The sequence below is a fragment of the Camelus ferus genome, chromosome 19 (assembly GCF_009834535.1).
Source record: "Camelus ferus isolate YT-003-E chromosome 19, BCGSAC_Cfer_1.0, whole genome shotgun sequence".
Taxonomy (NCBI): Eukaryota; Metazoa; Chordata; class Mammalia; order Artiodactyla; family Camelidae; genus Camelus; species Camelus ferus.
Window position 1 is genome coordinate 38,699,011 of NC_045714.1, and position 21,607 is coordinate 38,720,617.

Here is a 21,607-nt window from a genome sequence, read left to right on the forward strand (position 1 = left end):
GATCAGAAAGGACTTGCTGGAGGATGGCTGGAAGAATGACCATGGCAAAGGGAAAGCAGGCCTCCCAGGCAGCGGAAAGAACACGTGCAAAGGCAGAGAGGAAGGCCCCCTTCTGCTTGGCTGTGCCCTGGAGGCCCAGAACCATTTGGTTTGACAGAGCTCCCCATACAGACCCTGAAGATGATGCTGAAGAGGCAGGTGAGACCAGGCTGTGACAGGTCTGTGGAATCAGGCTGAGGAGTTTGAGTTGCTTCATCAGAGAATGGGGGGCCACTGAAGGCTCTTCCAGTGAGGGAGCAGAGCAGGACCACCTCCTCAAGATGTGCTCAGTGGAGACTAGCATGTGCGCGGTCATCCAAATCCGTATTATTGTTGGTCAAAGATGGTGGCCGAGTGTCTAAGCCACTAGAGTGGGCTGTGAGAGCCTCTGGGATGCCCAGACCTGTGCAAGCGCCTGGCTGTGCATACAGAAGTGGGGGAAGGGGCAAGGAGAGGGGGAGGGGGAGGAGTGGGGGAAAGGAAGGGAAAGGCCAGGTTCCCACCTTTAACAAACTGCAGTCTTATTGGAAAGGCCAGAGAACCTTATGGCAACTTAACTCCAAATTCAGAAGTGGAGATGAGATGTGTGGTCCAGCAGCAGGCCAGAGGAGGGACAGGCTGGGTGAAGGAGTCAGGGAGAGTGAACTTTCTGGAGGGGAGGTGACCTTTGGAGGCTTTGGAGAGACTGAAGGTGCTGCAGGGGCCTGCTAAGCCCTTCATGGGCATTCTCTCCTGTCGTAGGGGCTTGAGGAGCTGGTGCTGATATTATCCCTACTGTACAGAGATGGAAGCTGCGGCTCAGAGAGGTTTAAGCCCTGCCCAAGGTCACACAGCTCCTGTACGTACTATTAGTGAACCTCCCCCATCCCTGCCCCTGGCTCTCTCCCCAGAGGTAACCATTGCCCTCAGGCTCTTCAGCGCCCCACACTAAGCAAGGAACAGTGTTTCGCACTGTGTGCGGCTCCGTCATCGTTCCACGCTAGAGTATGACCTCATGCGGGAGCGTGTGCTTCCCGTGGTCTGGGCTGGAAGGTTCTGGGCTGGCTGGAACGACGACGTTCCCTGGGGACTGCAGTGCTTTGAGAGGCCTCGGGGAGGAGACTGACGGAGAGGCGTTAGGGGCCGCTGGAGCTGGGAGGGCCCCACCAGGTGGGCATTGTTGTCTGTCCACCCTGCCTGCTCCCTATACCCAGACACGGCTGACACAGCTGCCCTGCAGTGCCTTCCAGAGAGCAGCGAGGATCAGTGAGAACAGCCTCGTCAGGCAGAACTTCCCAGGCCTGTGGGTCACGCTGCTCTGGAAAGTTTGGCTCTGGTAGCTTCCTCCACAAGATGGCCCCGTTCTCAGGTGTCCAGGGCTGCAGCTCAGCCCACCCAGGTCCGGCTGCCCTCTGGGGCTGAAGCCAGATGCCCCGCGGCTCTCTTGCCCTGGAATACCTTCTGCTCCATGACCTTGCCCTTAATTCAGTTCAGTTTAGCTGTCCCCCCCCACCTCCAGGACCCCTTTTCTAAGCCCCATGGGGCCTCAGAGAATCTGAACTTGTGCAGGCCAAAAGAAATATGTGAGCCATACCTGCGAGCCACGCATATGATTTTAAAGTTTCTAGTAGCCTCATGGAAAGAAAAAAAGCTAAAATAAACAGATGAAATTATTCTAAGGATAAGTTTTGTTTAACCCAATACATCCAAAATACTGTCATTTCAATACAAAAATTGTGAATGCAATATGTTACATTTCTTTTATTAAATCTTTGAAATCTAGAGTGAATTTTATACTTCCAGCATGTCTCAATGTGCACGAGTCACAGTTCAAGTGCTCAGTAGCAATACCTGAGTAGTGGCTACCTGATTGGTCAGCTCAGCCCTCGATGCAGGAAAAAGAGCCTAAGGGTTGAAGCTCAGGGCTTGGCAGCAGGCAGACCCAGCAGTCACATCCTCGCCCTGCCATTTATGAGTTGGGTGAACTTGGCAAAGTCGTTAACCCTCTGAGCCTCAGTGACTTCAGCTGTGAAAGGAGTTAACTAATTTCAATGCCAGAGAATTGTTGTAAGGATTAAACCAATGAGTGTGTGACTAGTGCCAGGCACAGGGCAAGTATTTAGAAAGTGGTGGTGATTCATCTTACAGATCCCTCTGATGTACTGGTTTATGTGCCATTCTTCCCTCCTGGACTGATCATGAGTTCAAGGACAGAGACTACCCAATTCCTCTTGCCTTCCCCAGGCTCGGTGTGAACATTACTGCTTGCCGAATGGAAGATTAAATCCTTGTGCTGGCAGTGCTCGCCACCTTATTCAGCCTGCTCAAGAATCAAGGGTCCCCTGGTGGCTGGGAGTCATGGGACCATTGAGTACTTGGGGTGACCTTGGCAGGGACCACCAACTACCTGGGGTGAACTTGATAAGTTGCTGCTTTACTCAGGGTCTTGGTTTTCTCATTTGAAAGATAAAATGAGGGAGGAGTGGGAGGGGCCCTGCCTGGGTGTTTGGTTTTGTCTCTGCCCTACCAGTGGCCATGCAGGACTGTGGTTGACACCATGTGCTTTGCCTTCCCAGCTGGTGGAGCCAATCACTTCCATCTTGTTCCTGGCTTTCCTGTATCCTGGCACTTTGGCACCATCAAGTTCCCTCCAGTTAAAAGTTAAGAAAGATTTTCTCCTACTTCCCAAGCAGACCAGAGAGGGGACGAGGGGTCCTGTCCCTTCTCTTCTGCCAGCGTCTGCTGATCTTCCATCACAGCAATTCAGTGACAGAAGTAGGGCGGGAAGAATTTCTCCCACTTTCTAGGAGAGAAAACAGAAGCTCAGAGAGGTCAAATCATCTGCCCAAGTAACACAGAAGCGGCAGAACAGGGCTGGAAGCAGAATTTAGAACTAAGGGAATGGAAGAGCCCCTCATTATTGAGTAGGTTCCACTTCCTCCACCGGGGCTCCTAGCATTTCTTCATTGAGGCTTTAATGAGAAATAGTTCTGGGTTGGGTCCTGGTCCTGTGCCTCAGTTTTCCTGCCTGGGGAATGAAGGCAGCCAAGGAACTGGGGTAGTGATTTCAACTGATGCCTGTAGGGGGCCATGTGTTCTTCAGAGAATGCCCCTCTCACCCCGCCCCTACGCCAATCAGATTTCTCTGGAAATTGTGGGGTGAAGTGGAAGTGTCTGGTCTAGAGAGACCGTGTTACTATGCACATGTGACCTTGGACAAGTCACTCACCACTCTGGGCCTCAGATTGCCTGTTTATAAAATGGGGGTGGTGGTGATCATATGTCGCAAGATGTGAAGATGGCACATGAAAGTACTTTGCAAACTGGAAAGTGCTACTAGAAATGTTCGTCAATAATAACAATAGAAAGAGACATAACGATAACAGTAGAAGAAGCCCAATTTTCTGTGTGGTCCCACTGACCTGAAGGGAATTGGGGCCTTTGGGTATAAACCCAGAATGATGTCTGGGAATGTTCTGCCTTGGTCTTTGGAATGTAGCCTGGATTCTTCTGGGAAAGTGAGAGGCTCCATCTAGCTGAGGATGGTGGGAAAGTGGCCGAGCCCCAGGGGAGGAGAGAGGAAGGCTCCTGCGGGGGTAAGGGGGTGGGGAGAAGGAAGGGGAGGAGGAGGGAGGGAAGGAGATGGGAAGGCCAACAAGCAGAGGAGGCTGAGAGTCCATTTGGAATAAAAATCCTTGAAGCAGTCAGTCGAAAATCTCTTAGCAGATGTGTATATGAAACAATAAGTTCATCTGGTGTAACTCCTAAGTTTCACTGATCCTTTCACTCATTCATTTGAATAAATGTGTAGTGAATTGAATTCCAGCAGAGCACCCCAGAGTGACCAAGTGGCTTGCCGAAGGCCACACCCCTGAGAGCCTCCTGGGGAGTTCCTGGGATGAACTGAATTTGGGAGGCAGGGGAAGAAATAGTCCGAAGGCAAAGGAGGAAATCAGTAGGGAAGTCTGCTCAGCAGGACTCGCGTCCTTCTGTGAACTGGCCCTGTGCTGGTCTGTCCATCTTCCGGTCTCCTGTCTGGAGGGAGGATGTGTTCTCTAGGACTGGGAGGAGCTGGTCTTCTTCCGCTCTCTGCTCTCTTACCACGCCTGAGCTGAGTGGGCAGCAGAGAGAGTGAAGGGACCGGAAACTGTGTCTTGGAAACATCTGGTGAAGGAGTTTGTCATGTTTCACTTGGAGAAGAGAAGGCTTGGTTTGGGGGTGGGGAAAAGGGGCATGGTTGCTATCTTGGGTTCTCTGAGGGGTGCTGGGGAGAGGGCATAGCCTTGTTCTGTGGAGGCCCTAGGGCTGGTACTAGGACCTGGGGTGGAAGGTCGCCATGGTGGAGCAGCCACCTTGGGGGAGAGGAATGGAGGGAGGGAGTTGCCTGTCCCTGGAGTGTGAGAGTAGAGATGGACACTGGAGAGGTGGGCACTGAGTAACACAGCCTACCTGTGAGGTTGACACTGAAGGAACTGCAGCATGGGGGGGTTGATGGTTTGGTTCACATCTGGGTGGCTTCCCAGCTTTGGGCCTCTGTGATTTCCAGTGTGGTGGATTTTGCAGTGCCTATGACAGTGGCTGGCACAGAGTAGGTCCTCAGGAATTCCTTGAAGAATGAAAGAACAGAGGTGTATGCCTGGGATGGTGGTGGCGGTGGTGGTTAGGGAGTAGGGGTCATGTGGACCCATGGGCAGAAATCTTTGGGGATCATGTTGTGGGTTACAAACCATCTTTTCCAGGTCTTCCCCACAAACTGGGACCCCTAGACACAGGTACATCCAAACCTTTCTTTCATTGTTGGCCAAGCAAGGCCCAGAGCGGGAGAGCAATATGCCCACAGGTATTGGCTGACCCGTGGTAGAGCTGGACTCCAACCCAGGTCTTTGGAGGTCCTCGCCTGTGAACCTCATAAGGTGGTCTGGACGCTTTCTGAGTTCTAACAGTGCTGCTGGAGGGGAAGGACAAGGCTTCACTTGGTTTTGATCCATGACCTTAGTGCCCCTGGCCCCTTGGCCAGCACCCACCCCCACCTTCTTGGAGCCTGGATGCACACCTGGCACATCCAGAAACACAAGCCCACTGTTACACTTATGTTCACTGTCACGGAAGCACATATGGACAAATGCACACATACACACAGAGACACATGGCATCCCGGGAGACATTTGCAATACCTCCTCCCTGGTGGGGGAGGAGCCCTGAGTCCCAGGGAAGTTCTGCCTCACGCTGAGCTGCCCAGGAGGTGAGGGTATCTAGCTGGGCGGCTGGGCTTGGTGGGCTGGGAGGCCCACTGAGGCTGAGTCACCCCTTCTGAGTCAGGGATCCTCTCTTCTTCTTCTCCCCGCCTCCTGCTCTCTCTCCGTTGAGCCCCCAAGAGGGGTTGGCCTGAGCTGGGAGGGCCGTGGGTGTCGCGGCCAGGGTGGGGGCAGCGGAGGCGCAGGACTTGGCCCCTGATGCGCGGTCCTGCTGTGGTCCGGGAACTGCCGGTGTGGCAGCTCCCGGGAGGAGGTGGCCTGGGAGCCTGAGAGGGAGGGAGAGGGAGAGAGGAAGAGGGGGACAGGCAGGGAGGAGGCGGAGGCAGGGGCAGGGCCGCCGCGAGGGAGCAGGCAGGCGCGCGCGGCTGCCCCCGGGCTGGGCGCGGAGGCCGGGCGGGGGCGGGGGCTGGCCGCGCGTCGGGCGCCAGGCCCGGGGCTGTGGGCACGGTGCCCAGCCCCCGGCGCACGCCGAGCCGCCGCCGCCGCCGCTGCTGCAGTCGGCATCCATCAGCGGGCGGGGGTGTCGCGGAACAGGCTGCTCCGCAGAGCCCGCCGCGGCCCCGCGCGCCCGCCCCGCCCCGCGGCCTGCCGGCCCGCAGGAGCCGAGGGGGCGCCCCCCCTGCCCAACCTGCCCGAGATGGGGACCCCCAGGCCCAGGTAGGCACGTGGAGCAGGGGATCAGGTGGCAGGGAAGGCTGGGGGCTCGGTACGTGGAGGCCCAGCCTCCAGTCCTGGGGGAGGACTGGGGACAGATCGGGAGGAACTGAGTTTGCGGGCTGTTGGTCCTCTGACCAGTGTGGGGAAGGTCCTTGCTGTTCCTCTCCACCTCCCAGGTCTGCAGCCTCCCCAGGCCTGGAGAAAGAAGTGGTCAGGCGGTGGCTGGTGCTTGCTGTAGGGATGAACGGTTGCTGGGTGCCAGGCTGGCCCACTATGTTCTCCCAGACTCTTCCTGCTGCCTCTGGAGGCCGGGAGCTCTCTGGATATCTCTGTCCAGGCTTCAGATGCTGCAGGACAGTCTCTTGGCTGGAGGCTGGGATGCTGGGGAGCTCTTGCCCTCATCCTCTCCCTCTGGTTACAGATCTTTCCCCACTGCCTTCTCACTTCCCATCCCACCTCCCTTCCAAGTCTCCCAAAGTGGGGGTGGGGTGGGGTGGGGGATTAGAACTTAGCCCTAAGACCTCCGTGGTTCTGGCCTGGCATTGTCCTGGCCAAAGGCTGCCCCTTCCTGTTAGAGGGGGAGGATTTGTGGGTCACAGTTTTGTCTGACACCTTCACATGTGGGGATATCCAAGGGCCCAAGAGGCTGGGTATTGGGGACAGGCATGGGGGGGTGACTACAGCCATTGGGGTACTTACCAGGTGCTGAGACCACTGTCTAGCAGAGCCAAGGCCCAGTCTGGTACACGGGGACCTTGCGGGGCTGGACAAGGACTAGGAAGGAGTTCTGAGGATACCGGTCTCCATTTTTGTGGCTGCCAGCCATGGTCCTTGCTCCCCACCCCCACGCCTGCCCCCGCCCCTCAGCTCTGAGAATGCATTGGTGGGGGAGAGACACTACTGTGTCTTCCTGCCTTCACTTCTGGATCTGCATACCACCTCCTCTGCACCCAAAGGTGGGAGTGTAAGAGGACTGGTTTAGAACCTCTCTGGAGCCGTGTGGGGTTCAGCTGCTTCATCTCTCCCCACCACCCATTCTTAAGAGTGTTCCAGAATCCGTCACAGCTGGGCCAGGTTGATAGCTAGGGATACGAATGGTGCCCTCAGAAGCTCCTGGAAGACTTGATGCTGCCTGTCCTGGGCAAGGGTGTGGAGAATAGAAGCGACTGTGTGCCCGCCTGCCCACCCATCCCTCCAGATGGAGCCTGCGGCAGAGGCAGCCTGTGCCAGCCTCCTCTGAGCCACTGTGGCCCAGGGAGGCTCTGCCAGCTCTAAGCAGGGATGAAGCTGGCTTCTGCTGGCCCGTCTGAGGTCAGGCCTGCCTGGCAACCCCATGTGGTGTGCAGAGCATGGTCCCTTGAGGGGCACCTTAAGGCAGTCCTGGAGGAGATCAGTGCAGGGTGCATTATTCCTATTGGAACCCTTCCTGGGCCGCATGGTGGTTCCCTGGGCCCAGTTCCGTGAGCTTGATAGAGGGCTGCTTCCACAGAGCCCGCATGAGAGCAGTGTTTGGTCCCATGGTCCTCACTCAGTAAACATGGAAAGGTTGAATGAGGCCTCAAGAGGAAGAATGACTTGTCCAAGTTCACACGGCAGTTGGGTGAGAGAGCCAGCACTAATGTACCAGATTTTCTCTCTCGGTTTGGGGTTCTTGCAGCCCAAATGCCTGCTTCCCTGTTGCCACAGCAGTCTGGTACACAGGACTCTGACAGGCTGGGCATTATAGCCTGGAGCCTGAGGCTGCCCCTTAGGAGGGGCCTTACTTTGGTCTCCTAGCCCTTGTTGCCAAAAGGTGAGGAGGAAAGGCCAGGCTGCCTCACAGATAATGGGCCAGGGCTGAGGCAACAGGCAAGGGGTAGCCCTGGTCTCTGTTGGGAGTGTGCAGAGCCAACAGGATGCTTGGTGCTCAGGCACATTCTGGGCCTGAGCCTCTCGGGGCAGGAGAGAGGGTCTCCCAACTAGACAGGCTGAGGTGGGAGGTACCTCTGTGTTAGCTCCAGTGTGGATGTCCTTGTGAGCCTCTCAGGGCCTCTGTGTCCCCATTTGTCAAAAGAGGGTAATAATCTCTATCTGGAGTAATACCAATGATTACACAATCAGATAGAGGACATTTATTTAGCACTTACTGTATGCCATGCCCTGGGGCAGTAAGTGCTTTGCATTATCTCAGCAATCCTGACAGGTAGGTAGATGCTCACTTCTTACAGATGAGAAGGTAAGGCTCAGAGAGATTGTGTCACATGCCTGAGGTTACACAGCTGGAAGGTTTGTGGCTGACTGAGTCCAGAGTTCCTCTCTCTACCATAGCATTATACCTGGGGCCCTGTCTCAGAGTACCAGGTTGGTGTCTGGCAGAGCTGGACAACTAATGTGCCAGGGCTGGTCCAGGTGGAGAGGTCTATGTGTTGCATCTCATGATCCAGGATGGCTCTGTGACCCGAATGCTCCTGTGGTCCTGAGGGATCGGGGCAGAGAGGTAGTGGCTGGAAGCCTGAGAGAGGGGTTGGTCTTGGCCTTCTGCTTCTTGGCCAGGGTCCCCCAAGAGTGGGGATGCTCTGGCCTCCCTGCTCCTACTGGCTACCAGGGACAACTGGTTGGCTCTAAGACTGGTTGGCCTTGCCACTCGCCCCTGCCACATTTGATAGGAACCTAGTGACCAGAAAATACAAGGGAGGGAATGGAAGGGAAGGCAGGGACCAGCTGGGACGGTGAAGAGGGGGCCCTGTGGGGTGGAGACCTGAGCCTGGGTGGACAGGTTGGGGTGGGAGTGGGCAGGCACTGCTTCCTTTGTGGGCGGGAGGCTTGTGGGTATGAATAGTAGCAGCCAGCACTTACTGAACACTTACTACATGCCAGGCACTGTTTTAAGGACTTGACTGTACAACTCATAAAATCGTCACAAAAGCCTTTGAGGTGGGTGGGAGTTCTTCTTCCCATTTTACAGACTGAGGGAAGAGGCTTAGCCAGGGAAAGATAGTTGCTCAAGGTCACACAGCTAGGTAGCACAGGAGCCAGGATTCAAATCCAGGCGGTGTGAGTCAGGGCCACGTTTCTGATGGTCATGCTGGCAGCCCGCGGCTTTTTCTCAGAGGTCATACTCAGTTTTGTTCAATTTGGAAACTATTCCCTGAATACCTCCTGCAGGTCCCGTGTGGCCTCTGGGGAAACATCCCTCTTCTCAGGGGACTCCCAGTCTCCCCTGGAGAGGCGCGGATATGACACAGGGAGGTAATGGCATAAGTAAGCATGGATTCCTATTCTGGTCATCAGGGAAGGCTTCAAGATTGAGGCCTTTGCACTGGGCGCCAAAGGCCAAGTGACATTTCAGTAGTTTTGGGGAAAGTGTACCCAGTCCACTAGTCAGAGGAGAAGGAAGTAGGGATGTCTTTGGAGAAGACTGGGCGGCCTGGGGTGCGTGCAGCAGATGGTGCAGGGGCCTGAGGGTGACTCAGAAAGTCAGCTTGTGTTTAAGTCTTTGGCAAAGTTCTGAAATCTGCCAGACCTGAGCTCTCATCACAGCTCCCCTGTGTGCTAGCCATGTGCCCTCGGGCATATCACCTAGCTGATCTAAGCCTCAGTCTCCTCATCTGTAAAAGGTGGACAAACACACCTATCTCATGAGACCATGTCACGGTTGTTATGTAAAGGACCTAGTGCAGTGCTGGCACGTCACAGGGACTCAGTGAACGTTAGTTCTCTCCTACTTTGGTCTCTCTCAGATGTCAGGCTAAGATGTTTCCACTTGACAGGAGTCTGGAGGCTCCGGGAACCTCTGCAGGTGTTTGGTCTGCACGGGGCATGCACTGGGGCGTGAAAGAACCGTGTCTGGGAAGGTCCCTTTGGCAACTGTAAGAACCACAGGGAGGGGCTGGACTGTGGCAGGAAAAACAACAGCCCTGTGGACCTGCCTGGCTGGGGAGGAAGGAATGTTGAAAGCACACCAAGATGTCCCCTGGGTGGTTGGGGGAGGAGCGGCTTAGGGCCGGGAAGGCCATGGTGGGGGGGAGGGGGCATGAATTCGATTTGCGGCCTTAAGTGTTTCAGCTGAAAGACTGGCTCCCTTCAGTTGCTCCGAAGGTTGCGCAGCATCTTCTTTGTGCATCTGGCTTTTTTTCCCCCCTCTTTTGCATAATTTCCTTTGGATGAATCCCCATCAGAGCTTCTTCCATAATAGCAGCAAATTGGAACTAAGTGCCTGACAATAAGAAGATGATTGAGAACGTTTTGGAACATCCAGTGGATAAAATAATATGCAGCCATGAACAGCCACAGAAATACTTATCCTTGCAGTGTCTGGAGCTGTGCACTTGTGAAGCTCTTTTGCACCCTTTCTTCGTTTCATTTCTTGTCCATGTGACAGAGGTGGCACAGGGGTTAGAGCCTTCCGGTACATGAAGAGATTCAGGCTAGGCTCTAATCTGAGGGCAGGGTTCATGTTTTATTCATTGTTCTATCCTCAGCGTGTGGCTGAATGATTTGCAAATGCTTGTCTGGTGGAAGAATTGATTGAGTGAACAAAGCAGAAGGGAGGTGACTTGTCCAAGGTCATACACTGTAGGAAGGCCCGGGACCTGCGCCTCCTCATCCCTACTTGCCACATTCTTCTCACTCATCACTCAGTATCAGGGAAGGGAGTAGGATGGAGAGGTTCCCAGAGGGAACTGGGGATGCACACAGACCCAGGCTTACGTCTAGTTTCTGTCCTTACTGGCTGTGAGTCTTGGCAAGTCACTTTATCTTTTTAAGCCTCAGTTTCCCCATCTATAATGTGGATAGTCCAAGTACCTGCTTTTAGGCTTGTCATCAAGAATAAAAGATTTAAGTCATATAAAATTCTTAGCACAGGAACTAGCGCATTGTGACACACCTATGAACATTAGCTGCGATGATCATGATGATAAAATAATGTGGAAATATTTCTGATACAATTAATGTTAAATGGGAAAAAAAAACCCCATAAAAGTATGAGCACTCAGATTCAAGTGGTGTAAAATTAGGTCTGACCATAGATACAGATTGGAAGAGAACAGGCAGAAATGGCGTTCCAGCAGGTACTATGGGAAGTAAATAAGGCTGACCAAAAAAGGTCTTTTTTGAATATTTTATTTATTTTTCTTTAGTTTTAATACAAAAGAATTATGTGAAAAATCCCATTAATTCAGAAGCATATTCTCTTCTTGGTTCCCCAACCAAATCCTTCTTGCCAGAAGTAGCCGATAATTGTGGCGTGTGTCCTTCCGGGGTATTTTCTATGCCTACATAAGCATACAAATCAGAATGGGACTGATTTGTATTATTGCATTATTGTTTTACAATCTACATTTTTCATTATGTGTACTGACAACCTTCCATGTCAGTGTATGTGAAATCCATCTAAAAAATCTACACAATAGATATGTAATACTTTCGTAATCCATTTTTCAATGGATAAATCCTAGTTCGTTTGACCAGCCTGCTGTTGATGACATTCAAAGTTGTTTCCAATTTTACTCTATTCTAAATAATGCTGACAATGAACCCAGCTAGTGTTTAAACAAAGAAAATCAAATGAGAGAGATTCAGAAACTGTGAGACCACGAAGTGCTGCCTGGGAGGGTCTGCTTCTCCCTCCTCCCTTCCCCGCTTCTCCTGCCTTCTCAGGGGAGCCCGAGGGGGCAAGGACTCTGAGGGCTGGGTTGCTTGGAGGAGGCCCTGTCTCTGTCACCCCCGAAGGACGGGGATGTCCTAGGGAAACCCCTTCCTTCACTCACCCAGTATGGAGCTCTCCTGTGAAATTTTGAAATTCTCTTTGCTTTTTTTTAAATTGAAGTATAGTCGGTTTACAATGTTGTGTTAATTTCTTGTGTACAGCATAGTGATTCAGCTATAGATATATATAGATATAGATATAGATATAGATATATATGTAATCCTTTTCCTATTCTTTTTAGTTATAGGCTATTACAAGGTATTGAATATAGTTCCCTATGCTATTACAGTAGGACCTTGTTGTTTATTTTATATATAGTAGTTAGTATCTGCAAATCCTAAACTCTCAATTTATCCCTCCACTCCCCACTTCCCCCTTGATAACCGTAAGTTTGTTTTCTTTGTCTGTGAGTCTGTTTCTGTTTTGTAAATCAGTTCATTTGTGTCATTTTTTTAGATTCCACACATAAAGATATCATATGATATTTGTCTTTCTTGGTCTGGCTTACTTCACTTATTATGACAGTCGCCAGGTCCATCCATATTGCAGCAGATGGCATTATTTTTCTTTTCGTGGCTGAATAGTACTCCATTGTGTGTGTGTGTGTGTGTGTACACCATAACTTCATATTTTCTTTGGATGCTGTAAGCTGCTGCCTGGGCCATACTGCTGCTTATACCCTGAGTGTCCTTGGACAAGTTCTTGACCTTCTCTGGACCTCAGTTTGTCCACCTGTATGGTAGTGGCAGCATTCCTGATGAGAGCCATTGCCGTGACTTGAGTGTCTACTCTTTGGCAAACGTGGTGCCGAGGGCACTCCACTTGCATGGTCTCATTTCATTCTTGCTAAATGCCTTTGCAGTGGAGGGGGTATTAGTCTCATTCTACGTGCTCCTGCTGTCTCTCAGAGAGGTTACATCACTTGCCTCAGGTCCCTAAGCCAGTGGAGCCAGGATTGGCTGCTCCAAAGCCCGAGTTTGTAACTGTTGTTTCATGTTCCCTCTCACCAACTGCCGGTCAGTGAGATCCAAGTGAAATGATGATTATAAAAGGATCCTTTAGCTTGTAAAGCGCCCTGCACATGGGAGGGGCTGATACTGCTGTTATTATTTCTACATCCAGAGCAACGGTAGCTTTGGTTACATGGTTGACAGCAAGTTGGAGGTGGTGGGACATAGCAGGAGGGAGTGGGAAGGGCATGGGACCGGGAACCAGCAGACTGGGGCTCTACTCCAACTGGCTGGCTGTGTGACCTTGGCCAGCCAAGCCTGTCTGGGGGATGGACCCACCTATCTCACGTGGCCCTCGTGGAGCTCAAAGGAGACAAAGCCCGGAAGACAGCCTGTTCGTTGTCTGACTCAGAGGATGTCCCGCTACAGGGAGGTCTCTGTCTGCCTCTGCAGTCATCGGTGTGGTCCAGGCAGGAGGCACTTCTCCTTTCTGATGCTGTTATTCTGCAGATCTGGGCATGTCATGTGGTCCCCAGCCTACAACTGCACATTAGTCTGTGGCTCCGCGGTGGCACGTGAAACCTTTGGGCAAGAAGCCAGTGCTGACGGGTGGCAGCCTCTTCACAATGCTTGGTTTTATTTAACGCGGTGCCCATGAGTACCACAGGCCTCTGACAAATTGTCATCTCCCCACTGCCGTGTACAGACCTGGGCAGTAGTAAGAGTGGCTGTGGGCCCAGCTCCTGTTTCCACCCCTCTGACTCCATCAGGGGCCTGGCTGGGAGGGTGGCACAGGGTCCCCCTCCTCCCTCATCACAGGCAGTCATTGCGTTCATGTCCACCTGGAGATTGTCACCGAGGAAGTGAATGCTCTGTACTGGGGAAATCCTGGTGGGAAGTAACCTCATCCCCAAGAGGGGAAGAATAAGTCTTAATAGGCTCTCTCTTGCTTACTGTGTCTTTTCTTTTAATTCTTTTCTTACTCCAAAAGTAACCCATGCTCAGAGTAGAAAAATTGTGTAACGCAGAGAACCCCCAAAAAGCCCCCAAAAAAGTCTGTAATTCTTGCTCCAAGGGAATGCTATTGTTAACATTTGAGCCTTTAGACTCAGTACTAAAGATGAGAATATCTAGTATTTCTGGAGCCCTAACTGTGGGTTTTGGCGTGTGTTAAGTGCTTTATGGGCATGATCTGATTCAGTTTTCATAGTAAACCTGTGAAGCAGATAAAATTACTATGATTTTACAAATGAAGACACTGATGCTCAGAGAGGTTAAGGGAGTGTTCAAGTCTCCTGGTCTCCTTTTTATCCTTAACTGCTAGACTGTACTGCTTCTTCCCAATTTCTCTTTCCCTCCCTCTCTAATACATATATCTGTTTAGGGTCAGGTGGTGTATCAATCAGATTCTGGCAGAAAACAGAATTCCACTCAGATGCTGCAACTTGGAGATGTTAGTAAAGCTGCAGGCAGGGTTAAGGGTACCCACAAACTAGCAGTGACAGAGGCTGTTACCTCCCTTAGGCCTGAATGAGCAGACGGAGGGACTGGTGTCACCGGAATTCAGTGATGGCTGGGCCTGTGCAAGGAGCTGTCACAGAGGGGTTCAGCCACTGCCAACACTACAGGGAAGGCATTCGGGAAGATATACCCCCACCTCTCTCTTCTTCCACCCTCAGACCTCCTGCCAGTGCGTCCCATTGGCCAAAGGCAACCAGAAGTCTGCAGGCAAGGGACTTCAAAGGACAGTCCACAGGCTCAGCCTCCTGCTTCTTTGAGCAGGACTGGTTCTGGGGGTGCAAATGGGGACTAACAGCCCAGAAGATGGTTGTAGGGGGTGGAGGAAGATGTGCTTCCTAACTTCCCCAAAAGAAAGAAGAATGATCTTGGTAGCTGTGATGACTGAGGACATCATTCAGAACAGATGAATCTCACTTTCTGCTTAGCATTTCTTTTTTTTTTTTTTGATGTTTTGGTGTCTTCCACATGCTGTCCATTTTTCTTTCTCTCTCCGCTCCTTCCTACCACTAGTTCCTACCTGGTTCAGAATTCCCACAAATGCCTGGGCAAAAATCGTCAGTGTCTCAGATTTAGAGGAGAGCCTTACTGGCTAGGGAGTAATTGTTCCCCACTATGGATGCTTGGGGCTGTGTGTGCCCTCTTGCTGTCCCACTGTGTGCATGTGTGTGGAAAGGCATGGTTTGGGTACGCATGTCATAAACATCTGTGACGTAGGCTCCCTTGTCTTTAGCATGACTGTAACTTTTGTATTTTAAAGTCCTTTCTTTCTCTGAAACATCCTTTATCCACAGGGCCCCTCTCTGAAGTGAGAGGACAGGGGCTCTCATCCCTGTTTGACAGATAGGGAAACTGAGGATCAGAAGGGGAAAGTGACCTGCCCAAGGCCCATCACATGGGAAGTGACAGAACCAAAACAAGAAACAGTGGTCCTGATTCTGAATTCAGCTCTTCCCTCTATACTTGCCTTTCAGTCTCCAGAAATTTTCCCTTAGCCAGCTTCACCCCTGGAAGAACTTCGCACAGGACGACCACCCTGAAGCTGCTGAAATGCCATGTAGTAGGACGGACTTTGGAGTCAGAGAGATCTGGCACAGCCTTATGACCTTGGGCAAATCGGTAGGCCTCTTTGGGCCTGTGTGTCCTCATCAGTAGAATAAGGATGATAATATCAGGAGTTTGGATGGAAGGTCAGGTGCTCAAGGTCTGATAACTTGTCAGGACAGGCTGGCTGGCTGGTGGCCAGAAGGGCTCCCGAGGTGAATGCAGCCCAGGCCTCTGGACTTAACAATTGTCTTGTTGGTGTTCCATCCCCCCATCACCCATTTATTTGTCCAGTTCTCCATCTACACAACCATCTGACCCCAGGCTCCCTGGGTTTGAATTCTGGCCCTGCCATTTACTAGCTGCGTGCTCTTAGGCAAGTCACGTCACTTCTGGGTGCTTTAGTTTCTTCTTTTGGAACATGGAGATATTAAGAGTACGTATTACAGTTTATTATGAAGATTAAATCAGTTAATTGACATAAAGTGCTTAGATCAGTGCCTGGCAAATAGCAAACTCTGTAAATGTTAGCTTTGTTGTTGTTATTTACCAAGAATTGCACTAAGCTCTGGGGATAATGGCAAATGAGACAGATAAGGTTTTGTCTTTTTGGAGTTTATATTCTAGAAGAGGAATGGAAACAAATAAGTAAATCAATCGATCAATATAAAAGTTCTGTTTGTGAACTTATGAAAAAACCAAACCCAGCATGCTTGCTTCATGGGAACAGAGTTTCTGTTTGAGGGGTGATGAAAAATTTTGGAAATAGATAGTGGTGATTGTTGTACAACATGGTGAAGGTAATTGCTGCCCTTGGATTGTTACACTCAAAAGTGGTTATAATGGCAAAAACAAAATAAAGCAAAACCAAGAAACCCAGCTGTAACCAAAAAGAACAGAGAGAGGGACCCACTTGAGACAGAGTGGTTAAGGAGCACCTAGATTGAGGTCTGAGGGGTGATCGCTGCCAAGAGTCAGAGACAAGCCCACCGTCCACGCAGAGGGACCATTAAGGGCAAAGCCCCAAGACAGGGGCCAGCCTGACATGGCTGAGGTGCAGACAGAAAGCCAGTGTGACTGCTGCATCACAGTGATGGTGGCAATGGGGGAGGGCAGTGGTGGGAGGTGATGCCGGGGCCAGACTGTAGCTTTGATAAGGAGTTTGTGTTCTGTTTTGATGGGAAGTCATTGGTGGTTTTAAAGAGGGCACCCAGTGGGAGTTTTGAAGATATCTGTGTGGTTGCTCTGTGGAGAATAAATCCTAGGAAGGCCCAGGTGGCTACAGGGAGACCCTGGAAGAGGCTGGGGCAGCCATGCAGGCATGAGCTGAGAGTGGCTTGGACATGGGTGGATGTGGGGATGGAGGAAAAGAACAAATTCAATTTGCCGGACTCAGAGATGCTGATTCACGCTAACCCTGGTGGGAGAGCTTGATGTATAAACCAGTCAATGCATTTTTAATGAGCAATACAATCGTAGGCTAAGTGGATATTGACTCTCCTGGGCTCAGACACCCTCTTCCTGCAGGCCACCCAGATGGCAAGCCATGGCATCTGAAGGCTGCTTACTGACCCCAGAAGGCGAGCTGGGGGAGCCAGCCAGTGGTTGCAGCGTTGAAGAGCATCAGATGCTGACAGCCTGCTGAGCTGGCCCCAGACTGGGCCAGGCAAGCAGGCCTGGGCCTTCCCAGGCCCCTCTCCTCCAGACAGGGCTGGCGCGGGCCTCGTCAGCATTTACTTCTCTGGCTGACCTTTCCCTTTTGTAAATCCTGTGCATTGGGGTTTTCATATGTGAGTGTCATCAGTCAGGCTCTGCTGGCCTCTGTCTCTTCAGAAGTCTCTCTCCATCTGCTCTGGGTGGGCACTTCGGAACTCCTGGTTCCCAGACCACTGCCTACGGCAGCTTCCCATTAATTGTAATCCTTGCTTGTAATTCCAGGCCCTCTCACAGTTGTTTTATTAGGTACCCTCTCAGTGTTATTTTCCTGACGCTCCATCACCACCCTGAGAGGGAAGGGGGAGTGTTTCTGTTTTATAGATCGGGTGACGTAGGCTCAGAGAAGTGAAGTCACTTGCCCAGGGTCACAGAATGAGCTAGTGGTAGAGCTGGGCTTTGGGTCTCCCCCCTGCCTTGCTGCCCTGCATGGAGGGGCCCATGGGCTGCCTGTGTGTGAAATTCCTGACCCCGGGCCTGGCCCGCAGTGGTGCTCGCTCAGCGACGCGAGCCCTGCCCTTTCCAGCAGAGGAACCCTTCTGACTTTTGCAAGGCTGCCTGCACCACCCCCAGCTCCCTCACGTCTCCCTGACTCCAACCTGTCCCTCCCACCAGGCTGTTTGGAGCTCACCTTTATGGGCTTCTTGTTCGAAGAAGTGAAGATGTCAAGGCCTCCTCCCTGTCCTCTGCACAGGCCTACCTGTTCCCATGTCTTGGGTGATTGCCCACATTGTGACTCAGCCCAAGTGTCCTCCCTGCCATCACCTGTCTAGATCCTCCCTTTTTTCAAAACCTTACTCCTTACCCTCTACTCCCTATCCTGTAAGTCTTCTTTTCCAGCCCATACTCCTGATCACCAGGTCCTCAAAGTCTCCTAGAGACTGAAGCATACACTGGCAGATCTAAGTCACATCCTGGTCTGTAACAGTCTCCTGGATGACCATCATCCTCCCACATTGCAATGAGCTCTGTAGGAACGAGCACGTGTTCCTCAGGTCCCCTACAGTGCCTGGCTGGCCTGGCCACACAGCAGGCTTCATCAGAGCATGCTGACCTGGACCAGGGCGGAACTGTGCCCACGTGACTGGCTGTGGCAGAAGCCAGGCCACGTTCTTGGCTCCCTTGCTGTGCCCTAGTGAGAGAAGCATGCCGTTATCCCTGGACTTGTGCAATAAAGAAGGAGCTCATCATAGGTTTACAAAATAATAATGTTATTTTTCTTTTTAATTCATATTTTTTTAAGTTTAAACAGCTTTTATTTATCTCTTGTCATCCTGGGCCATGTAAATTGAAAAATGTATTTTTTAACTTCTAATTTTTTTTAATCATTCAAGAAATCTCCAGCTGTAGTAGAAAAAATAACATTTGAACAGAAAGAAGAAAAAATAATTTGTATTCCTGCCAGCTAGGAATAACCATAGTCGGTACTTTGCTGAATTTTCTGTAGCTGTAAGCATGCATTAATCAAAATAGGGTCAATCTGTACAAACTGTTGTATGTCATGCTTTTTTCACTCGGATATTTTCCAGGATTTTTTACATCATCTTTTTCACTCTCGATAAGCCATTGTTTATCTAACCAGCCCCTGGCCATGGGGTCTGTGGGTGGCTCATGCCACCTCCTTGGCTTCCAGCCTGGGCCTGAGTGCTTTCTCTTCCGAGGAGATGCTGTTGGGGTTTACTTGAGGCAGCAAAATGTGGTGGAAAGAATAATGGACCCGGAGCTGGGACCTGGGGAGTCAGGAGGCTGGATGGGGAGGAGAGTGGGCGGGAGGGACCGGGGAAAACCTGTCTGAGGAAATGACTGTTACTCAAGTCTCTTTTGCTCTCTGGGTCTCACCTGTAAATGAAGAGGAGGAGATTGATTTATCTCTAAAATCTTCTAGCTTCTCTCATCTGTGGTTCTGCCAGCACCAGGCTGTCCCTGCCAGCAGGCTATGCTGGAGACTCGGGCAGGGACACACTGGGATATTTATTTAAAATAACTCTTCTGGCTATTTTCAAGAAGCTGCAGACCTGGGGAAGGTCTAGAGAGCAGGGGCTGACATCAGACAGAGGCCGAGGGGAGGCGTAGATGTGCTGGCGCGTCAGGGCCCAGGAGGGTCATGTGGATTCTGCTTCTCACAGCACAAAACATACAGATTAGTCTGTGGATTTTTTTTTTTTTTTGGAAGCAAAATTAAGCAGGCATTTATTTAAGGGTTCTTCCCTTGAGGCCTTATCTAGCATAATGGCTTCTACCCTCCAGTGCAGGCTTAGAAGAAATCTGGAGCCAGGCAGCTACATCTCCACCTGAGCCCACGAGGCTGTGAGCTTCCCTGGAGCAGCTCCTGTTGCTTTGTGCTCTGGCACAGTCGTCACTTAGTGTCATATAAGCGACGGAGAGGCTCTGTTTAACTATGGCTTTCAGTTATACCGTAAAGCCCAGGGTAATGACATGAGTGGAAAGCATTTCTGGGTGGGGATGAGACCACGTGGACCAAGGCCTTCCCTTCCTCCTCATCTTGCTGTTTAAAGCAGCGTCAGTAACAACATACCGTCTGGTTTGCACTGCGAGCTCCAGCTTACAAAGTGTTCCACTCAGTATCCACTCAGTGGGGATTTAGGTTGCTCGTGACCTGTCAATGGCCCTACAGTTCTTGGGTGACTGAGTCGGGTATTCAGGGCCCCTGACTTTCTGTCCAGTGCCTCTTGCTTTGGGCGAGGCCAGTGGTCCCTGGAATGCAGGGGCAGAAACTGGGAAATAAAAGGGAGCCTGGGGCCAAGGCTTGAAGCATGTGCACAGCGCATCGTGCATCCAGTGTCTGTCTGTTTTTCTGCCCATCGGAGGCCCCCATGGTGGGTGGGGTGGCAGAGGGACCTGCCAGGTCTCAATTGGGTTTTTCTCATGTAATATGATGGAGGAAGCCTCTCAACTCAGAGGTGAGGGTTCCTGCTCATTTCTCTGTTCCCTGGTTTTAGCTTCAAACTTGTTTTTGAGGGGTTTTGGCCCATTACTGAACTCCCATCAGTGGAAACAAGCAAACAACTTGTGGGTTAAAAAATAGATACGTATTTTCAAAATTATACAAGCAATTTACAAAGTGTATAAAGTTAAAAATGAAGTTCCCTTTCTTAACCTGTGGAACGCTCTTATTTTCCTCTCTACTTCTGAATTTTTCACCTCTCTCAACAGTTTGGTGAGTGTCCTTTCGGATCTTATACTACATGTGTGCAAACACAAAGATGTATTGTTGAGGTTATTGGTGTTTTTTTGTTAATATAAAAATGGGACCATGCCATTCTCTCTCTCTCTCTCTCTCCTCTTCTCTCTTTGCAATTTGCTTATTCCAACAGAACAGCTGGGCAATAGGTCCAGATTCTCTGAAATCTCTTCATTTCCTGCTCCAAGGGGGAAATGATAAGAGCAGTCTGCTGCAGAGATAATTTCTGTCTAAGTCCTGTGCTTTTTGGTTAAGTCCTAGTGAGATGAACTGGCTGCACATTTGTAGCTGACCTGGGGCCTGAGCCCAGGTCTCCTGACTTTTACATTATCGGGGCTGTGTGTTTTTTAAGAATCTCTTCCTTTCTTATCCGTTTGGATCCATCCTGACAACATCCCCAGGAAGTAGCGGGGCAGGAGTTATTGAGGCCTGGGGCATGAAGAGCCTTGCCCAAAGTCAGTACCTACTGGAAGGGCTGGGAGCCCAAGGCTCTTTTTGGTTGAGTTCAGTTTATCCAGCATTTATTGAGGGGCTACTGTGTGCCAGGTGCTGTGGTTGGAGAGACAGCCTGGCCAAGGGCCTCCCTGGAGGTGGTCACCGACTGTCCCTTGTGCTCTTGGCAGAGTAGGGCTCCCTGGAGAGACTCTCCCTGCCCCTAGGAAGTCCGTGATTCCAGACCCAGGGCAAGAGATTAGAGTCCCTGAGGAGCTCTCTGGGCACAAGGGTGGGTGGGGGTCTGTTGACCTTGGCTGCTGCCACTAACCCCTCACTTCTCATGACTCTCTCCCCACCCTCACTTCCTCTGTCTCTCCCTCCCTCCTCCTCCTCTCTGTGGCTCTTTGTCCATTTGTCTCCATCTGTCCCTCTCCGTGTGTGGTTCCTGTTCCCCCTTGCTCTGTTCTGTCACACCATCGCTGCCCCTCTCCCCCATCACATGCTCTCTCCTTCCTGCCAATGCAGGCGTGCTGGTCACCATGACAACAGAGACAGGGCCTGACTCTGAGGTGAAGAAGGCTCAGGAGGAGGCCCCGCAGCAGCCCGAGGCAGCCGCCACAGCAGCCACCCCCGTGACCCCCGCCGGCCACGGCCATCCCGAGGCCAACTCCAATGAGAAACATCCACCCCAGCAGGACACTCAGCCTGCCGAACAGGTATGTGCCCGAGAGCACGGGCATCTCTCCTCTTGCCCAGCCAGTCCTCCAGGAGGGAGGAGAGAAGAGAACTGAGATTCATCACTGCCCCATTACATGCCAAGCACTCTACTTGAGGCATCATGTTCATTTTTATATTTAATTCTCCAAGAGCTGAGAGGGTAACTGTTAATTTTCCCATTTGACATTTTGGGGAAACCAAGCCTCAGCCAGATGAAGTGAGTTATCCGAAGTCACATTGCTATAAAGTGACAGAAGTGCAGGTCAGATCTAGATCTGATTTTGAACATCTGTGTTCCTCCAACCTTATTTTCCTGTCCCCCAGGCCTGTCCATTCTAGCTTGGTGAGCCCAGTGTGACTCTAGAGCAAAATTCGTCTCCCTAAAGAGACAAGGGCCGGATGGGTATAG

At 51.4% G+C, this 21,607-nt stretch overlaps 1 protein-coding gene across 14 annotated transcripts in view; it reads left to right on the forward strand.

The window, feature by feature from the left end:
* EPB41L1 (erythrocyte membrane protein band 4.1 like 1) overlaps positions 1–21,607 on the forward strand; it is a 124,508-nt gene that overhangs the window by 51,296 nt on the left and 51,605 nt on the right. For 13 of the 14 annotated variants that reach the window (XM_032462229.1, XM_032462225.1, XM_032462230.1 and 10 more), the window contains one exon: positions 21,007–21,197. In XM_032462229.1, coding sequence (XP_032318120.1) covers positions 21,021–21,197 — 177 coding nt within the window. In that variant the 5' untranslated portion in view covers positions 21,007–21,020. Of the gene's footprint in view, positions 1–5,609; positions 5,931–21,006; positions 21,198–21,607 lie in introns of those variants that run through there. The other variant, XM_032462226.1, reaches the window with a different exon arrangement.